Here is a 6,686-nt window from a genome sequence, read left to right as displayed (position 1 = left end):
AATACAAATAAATAAAAATGAAAACAAAAAGACTAAGAACTAATGATTTTATTTCACGAGCGTCCATCTGTGACACTCGACTTGTGCTGAACTTTCCGTGCTCAAATTTGTTGGATAAAAAAAAAAAAGAGGCTGATTAAAGAAAATGACTCATTTAACCAATCAGATTCAAGAGTCACAAGCTGTCACTCGAGCACGAAAACATTCTGTTATCTAATGACACGAGCACGTGGCACAGCGGTGTGTGAGGACGTTCCCGCTGAAAATATTCCAGGATATTTCCATTGGGTTCTTTTATCCACAGCTAAGGAGCATTAAAATCTGGACAGAACTCCTCCTACTGTAAGGATGCTATTATTCGAAGCCCGACAGATACACACACAGATTGTGAGGTTTATGTTTTAATACAAACCCGCCGTCCTGTCCGTTTTTATTTTTTTCTTCACACACCTGTATTTGAGAGGAAACATCAGGGCTTCCAAAGCTCGACAGGCCTCGCCAAGTCTCTGGTAGCTGCTGGAGTGGAACAGAACCTTGTGTTCTGTGAGAACTGCACAAAAGAGACTCAGAACATTCTGGATGCCTGAAATGAAATCAACAACATAAAAAATAGAATTAAAGCGCGTTCTATTAGGAAGCCGCTATCGAGCGGACATGCGGCTACGAATGACAAAATCCTTCTAAAAATAACTCGGGTTGTTTTCGAGACCAGAGTCACGAATGGTGCTGTGTTACAGTCTAGTAAAAATGCTGATGATTTCATTTCTAACCCATCAGACAGTCACAAACACGACCCCTGAAAACCAAGACCAAATGTCCGACATAATGCGAAACAGGCGAGTTACACAAGGGTCCTGGAACGCGGAATAATTTCACGCTATACTGAAAGCGATCACTGCAGTTCACGTTCCTCATAAATCATCGCTTCGTTTCCGACAGGATAAGCGCGTTATATTCACAAGACAACACGTTTTATGGATTCGGTAAACAAAATAAATAAGCAAATGAACTGTCAGGAGAAGAGAAATGGTTTACGGTTCCTGTTTTTGTTTGTTACTAACATACCAAGGAGAGCATTAATCACAAGTCGGAGAAAGATAGAAAGGGCCAAACGGTGACAGGGGCATCCGCAAGAACGGCCCCGGGTCAACGGTTCAGCTGGGTGTCAGCTATGAGTCTGACGGCAAACAGGAACACGATACGAACACGAGCACGAGCACAGGCCGAGCTACGGATGATGAAGGCTTGGGAAATGAACAGGCACTTTTTTGTATGTCACTGTAATAACAACTGACTGTGTGATTACTGAGAATTCCTGGGATGCACACCTTCCAGAAAACCGTATTAACCTCCACAATCAGCCACCGTAAAGCAAAATAACGAGTTCTCAAGGAAGAATGTAATAGTTCAGATTTATGTCGTGTCTCAAGCATGTTTACATCCCTAGCTGGTGTCCTTGGCCTCTGTCGGAAGAAACGCTTCATTGCATCAGCTAAACAGAAGACAACAGGTTTCATAATCTGAAAGATATTTTCTCTCTCTCTCTCACACACACACACACACACACACACAGTCTCTCCAACCTTGAGGTATTTACTTATCAGCTGGAAACAGAGCTCCCAAATAAATGCAGGGCAACAGACAACAAGCTGAGGGCACGCTACAGACAAACTACTTCCTGTTCCGCCAGGTCTGCACTTCCTTTGAAAGAAGACGGGGCTGGAAGACGTTTCTGGGAGCGGCTTCTGCTGGTTTCTGGATGATGTTCTGATTGGTTATGTAAGGAGAAACACGGTGCAGTGAAAGGCAGTGTTGCTGCCACCCAACGTGTTTGACTGTCCTGAGCTTTTTTAATTTCCGGGAAAAAACTTCAGGCTTTGTGCCTTTTTATTTCTGGAGAAGGAACGGCTTTGTACAGCTGCTATAGCGGAAGTGACAAAAAGCACTGTGTGTGTTAATAAACATGTATTTTTATTCGTGCAGTAAAACACTTTACTGGAGAAGACATTGACTCTGTTTATGTCCCACATCACACTGCAGCAGCTCTGTCAGTAGTTTCAGTTCGCGGTAAACAAAAATAAAAGGTAACGACCGACCTGACGAGCTTCCAGCCTCTGCGGTTTGTTTCAACAGTTCATTTATAAGCAGGCAGCCACAAGCATCAATCTTAAGACAGGCTTTTTTTACAAACTATTAAGCAAGTCAGTGGTCTCTGGAGAGCAAGGCATTCTCAAGCTGGTGAGTGTCAGATAGAGAAGCCGAGGCAAGCTGCATGCTTCACAGAGAGAGAGCAATGCTGCAGGTCCTGATGTTCAGCGGATTTCGCGAGCGCGTTGTTTATCGCACGAAGGCATAAAAATCTCTTTACGATTGACAAAGTTGGCACTTCCAGTGAATCCTGTTCTCACGTCTTCCTGAAGGTCTTTCAAGTTCAAGTGAGCAGTAACATGTTGCAGAGTGTGTGTTTGTTGTTGGCTTTAAACTCCTAAACCTATGAGGTCTCGCGTGATAAGAGAAAGCTTTTCAGCACACACGAAGTCTGGCTTGAGCGCAGCACATAGACACGCTAACAAAATATGAAGCGCACGTTAAATATTCTGGAATTCGCATCACGATTACACATGTGAGGCCTATCGCAGTTGATGTCTCCGTTTCTGTGAATGTTGGAGGTTTGACACAAGCCAGTCCCAGGAGAGAGTCAAGGTGTGGATATTTTTTTCTGCAATATAAACTCTTAACCTTCTAATAACGTCCAGAAACGCGCATTGTTATTAGTGAAAAAGGTTCATGCACGTCTCCGAACCTAGGCATGCTAACTATTAAAACATTCCACAGGAGGTCACTACCTCTGGTTTTCATGGGATATCGAGCTTTCAGCGCTTTCGTTTGACGAGACAAAAGAATTATTTCCACTCCTTGGAATTATTTCCACTGACGTGTAACAAAATGTACAAAATGTGAATGAAAACATTGCACAACCTCATGTCAGAGCACCAAGAGCCATAACGGTTTACACGTCTCAATCGTTACCTTACAAAAACAAGTAGTTCATGTACAGTATGGAACACACAGAAGAAAAAGCAACCACAAGAAACAACAACATGGACTCGGTAAATTCAAACAGAACCTTGAATCCTGGTTCTGTAAATGTTAAACATACAGATTATTTTTAATGCTAATTTTGGCCAATGAGCTGCTAGTCAAGTCTAATAAACTGTCAAAGTCCAGTGAACTGCTGGTCAAGTCCAATGTGCTGCTAGTCAAAATCTAATGTGCTGCTAGTCAAGTCCAATGTGCTGCTACTCAAAATCTAATGTGCTGCTACTCAAAATCTAATGTGCTGCTACTCAAAATCTAATGTGCTGCTACTCAAAATCTAATGTGCTGCTACTCAAAATCTAATGTGCTGCTAGTCAAAATCTAATGTGCTGCTACTCAAAATCTAATGTGCTGCTAGTCAAAATCTAATGTGCTGCTAGTCAAAATCTAATGTGCTGCTAGTCAAAATCTAATGTGCTGCTAGTCAAAATCTAATGTGCTGCTACTCAAAATCTAATGTGCTGCTACTCAAAATCTAATGTGCTGCTAGTCAAAATCTAATGTGCTGCTACTCAAAATCTAATGTGCTGCTAGTCAAGTCCAATGTGCTGCTACTCAAAATCTAATGTGCTGCTAGTCAAGTCCAGTGAGCTGCTAGTCAAAATCTAATGTGCTGCTAGTCAAAATCTAATGTGCTGCTAGTCAAAATCTAATGTGCTGCTACTCAAAATCTAATGTGCTGCTAGTCAAAATCTAATGTGCTGCTACTCAAAATCTAATGTGCTGCTACTCAAAATCTAATGTGCTGCTAGTCAAGTCCAATGTGCTGCTACTCAAAATCTAATGTGCTGCTAGTCAAGTCCAGTGAGCTGCTAGTCAAAATCTAATGTGCTGCTAGTCAAAATCTAATGTGCTGCTAGTCAAGTCCAATGTGCTGCTAGTCAAAATCTAATGTGCTGCTAGTCAAGTCCAATGTGCTGCTACTCAAAATCTAATGTGCTGCTAGTCAAAATCTAATGTGCTGCTAGTCAAAATCTAATGTGCTGCTACTCAAAATCTAATGTGCTGCTACTCAAAATCTAATGTGCTGCTACTCAAAATCTAATGTGCTGCTACTCAAAATCTAATGTGCTGCTACTCAAAATCTAATGTGCTGCTACTCAAAATCTAATGTGCTGCTACTCAAAATCTAATGTGCTGCTACTCAAAATCTAATGTGCTGCTACTCAAAATCTAATGTGCTGCTAGTCAAGTCCAATGTGCTGCTACTCAAAATCTAATGTGCTGCTAGTCAAGTCCAATGTGCTGCTACTCAAAATCTAATGTGCTGCTAGTCAAAATCTAATGTGCTGCTACTCAAAATCTAATGTGCTGCTAGTCAAAATCTAATGTGCTGCTAGTCAAGTCCAATGTGCTGCTACTCAAAATCTAATGTGCTGCTAGTCAAAATCTAATGTGCTGCTAGTCAAAATCTAATGTGCTGCTAGTCAAAATGTAATGTGCTGCTAGTCAAAATCTAATGTGCTGCTAGTCAAGTCTAATGTGCTGCTACTCAAAATCTAATGTGCTGCTAGTCAAATCTAATGTGCTGCTACTCAAAATCTAATGTGCTGCTAGTCAAAATCTAATGTGCTGCTAGTCAAAATCTAATGTGCTGCTAGTCAAGTCTAATGTGCTGCTACTCAAAATCTAATGAGCTGCTAGTCAAAATCTAATGTGCTGCTAGTCAAAATCTAATGTGCTGCTAGTCAAAATCTAATGTGCTGCTACTCAAAATCTAATGTGCTGCTAGTCAAAATCTAATGTGCTGCTAGTCAAGTCCAATGTGCTGCTACTCAAAATCTAATGTGCTGCTACTCAAATCTAATGTGCTGCTAGTCAAATCTAATGTGCTGCTAGTTAAAATCTAATGTGCTGCTAGTCAAAATCTAATGTGCTGCTAGTCAAGTCTAATAAGCTGCTAGTCAAGTCCAATGAGCTTCTTCTAGTCAAGTCCAATGAGCTGTTAGTCAAATCCAATGTGTTGCTATATAAGTCCAACGTGCTACTAGTCAAAATCCAATGAGCTGTTAGTCAAGTCTAATAAGCTGCTAGACAGGACCAATGAACTTAATAATGGTTAGAAGATTATAAGAGTATAAATCCTATTATTATTAGATATTTTTACTCATTTCAAAAGATTCTCGGGAGATTTGACAGAACATCTTATTTATTTAAAGCTTGTGTCCAGAAAGAAAAAGAAAAAAGCAGTTTAAAACTTGCAATAACTAAATTCCAGAGAGCTTCCAGTGCATCGAAAAGGATCAATTTCACATTAAAGCATTTTAATGCAATATACAGTCCTGGTTCTAAACATATTAAATGAAGCGTTAATCAATGATGTTGGATTTGGCAAAGATGAACTGGCTGATGGATAAATGGAGGAAACAGATGAACAGTGACTGAGTGAGTGTGAGTGAATGAGTGAGTGAGCGAGCGAGTGTGAGTGAGCAAGCGAGTGAGTACGAGTGAGTGGGTGAGTGAGCAAGCGAGCGAGAGTGTGTGAGAGGGTGAGTGTGAATGAGTGGGTGAGTGAGTGAGAATGTGCGAGCGAGTGTGAGTGAGCGATTGAGTGAGTGAGTGAGTGAGCGAGCGAGTGTGAGTGGGTAAGGGAGTGTGAGTGAGCGAGCGAGAGAGAGTGATTGTGAGTGAGTGAGTGAGTGAGTGTGAGTGAGTGAGCGTGCGAGTGTGAGTGGGTAAGTGAGTGAGTAAGTGAGAGAGTGAGTGTGACTGATTGTGAGTGAGTGATTGTGAGTGAGTGAGCGAGCGAGCGAGTATGAGTGGGTAAGTGAGTAAGTGAGAGAGTGAGTGAGTGAGTGAGTGAGTGAGTGATTGTGAGTGAGTGAGTGAGTGAGTGTGAGTGAGTGAGCGTGCGAGTGGGTAAGTGAGTGAGTAAGTGAGAGAGTGAGTGTGACTGATTGTGAGTGAGTGATTGTGAGTGAGCGAGCGAGCGAGTATGAGTGGGTAAGTGAGTGAGTAAGTGAGAGAGTGAGTGAGTGAGTGATTGTGAGTGAGTGAGTGAGTGATTGTGAGTGAGTGAGTGAGTGAGTGATTGTGAGTGAGTGAATGATTGTGAGTGAGTGAGCGATTGTGAGTGAGTGAGCGTGCGAGCGAGTGTGAGTGGGTGAGTGAGTGAGTGAATGATTGTGAGTGAGTGAGTGAGCGAATGATTGTGAGTGAGTGAGTGAGCGTGCGAGCGAGTGTGAGTGGGTAAGTGAGTGAGTGAGTGAGTGAGTGAGTGATTGTGAGTGAGTGGGTAAGTAAGTGAGTGAGTGAGTGAGTGAGTGTGACTGATTGTGAGTGAGTGATTGTGAGTGAGTGAGCGTGCGAGCGAGTGTGAGTGGGTAAGTGAGTGAGTAAGTGAGTGAGTGAGTGAGTGAGTGAGTGTGACTGTGAGTGAGTGATTGTGAGTGAGTGAGCGAGCGAGCGAGTATGAGTGGGTAAGTGAGTGTGAGTGAGCGACAGAGAGAGCGTGTGTGTGAGTGAGTGTGAGTGAGCGAGCAAGAGAGAGTGAGTGAGTGAGTGAGTGAGTGAGTGAGTGAGTGAGTGTGACTGTGAGTGAGTGATTGTGAGTGAGTGAGCGAGCGAGCGAGTATGAGTGGGTAAGT

The 6,686-nt window shown here is 42.4% G+C and overlaps 1 protein-coding gene across 2 annotated transcripts in view; it reads right to left on the bottom strand.

Moving 5' to 3' along the window:
- sbf2 (SET binding factor 2) overlaps nucleotides 1-6,686 on the bottom strand; it is a 115,468-nt gene that overhangs the window by 61,092 nt on the left and 47,690 nt on the right. For both annotated transcript variants that reach the window (XM_060864121.1, XM_060864041.1), the window contains exon 7: nucleotides 451-583. In XM_060864121.1, the coding sequence (XP_060720104.1) occupies nucleotides 451-583 (133 nt within the window). The remainder of the gene's footprint in view (nucleotides 1-450; nucleotides 584-6,686) is intronic.

The sequence above is a fragment of the Tachysurus vachellii genome, chromosome 1 (assembly GCF_030014155.1).
Source record: "Tachysurus vachellii isolate PV-2020 chromosome 1, HZAU_Pvac_v1, whole genome shotgun sequence".
Classification (NCBI taxonomy): domain Eukaryota; kingdom Metazoa; phylum Chordata; class Actinopteri; order Siluriformes; family Bagridae; genus Tachysurus; species Tachysurus vachellii.
The sequence above is the reverse complement of the archived record's forward strand: the minus strand, read 5'-3'. Positions and strand labels throughout refer to the sequence as shown.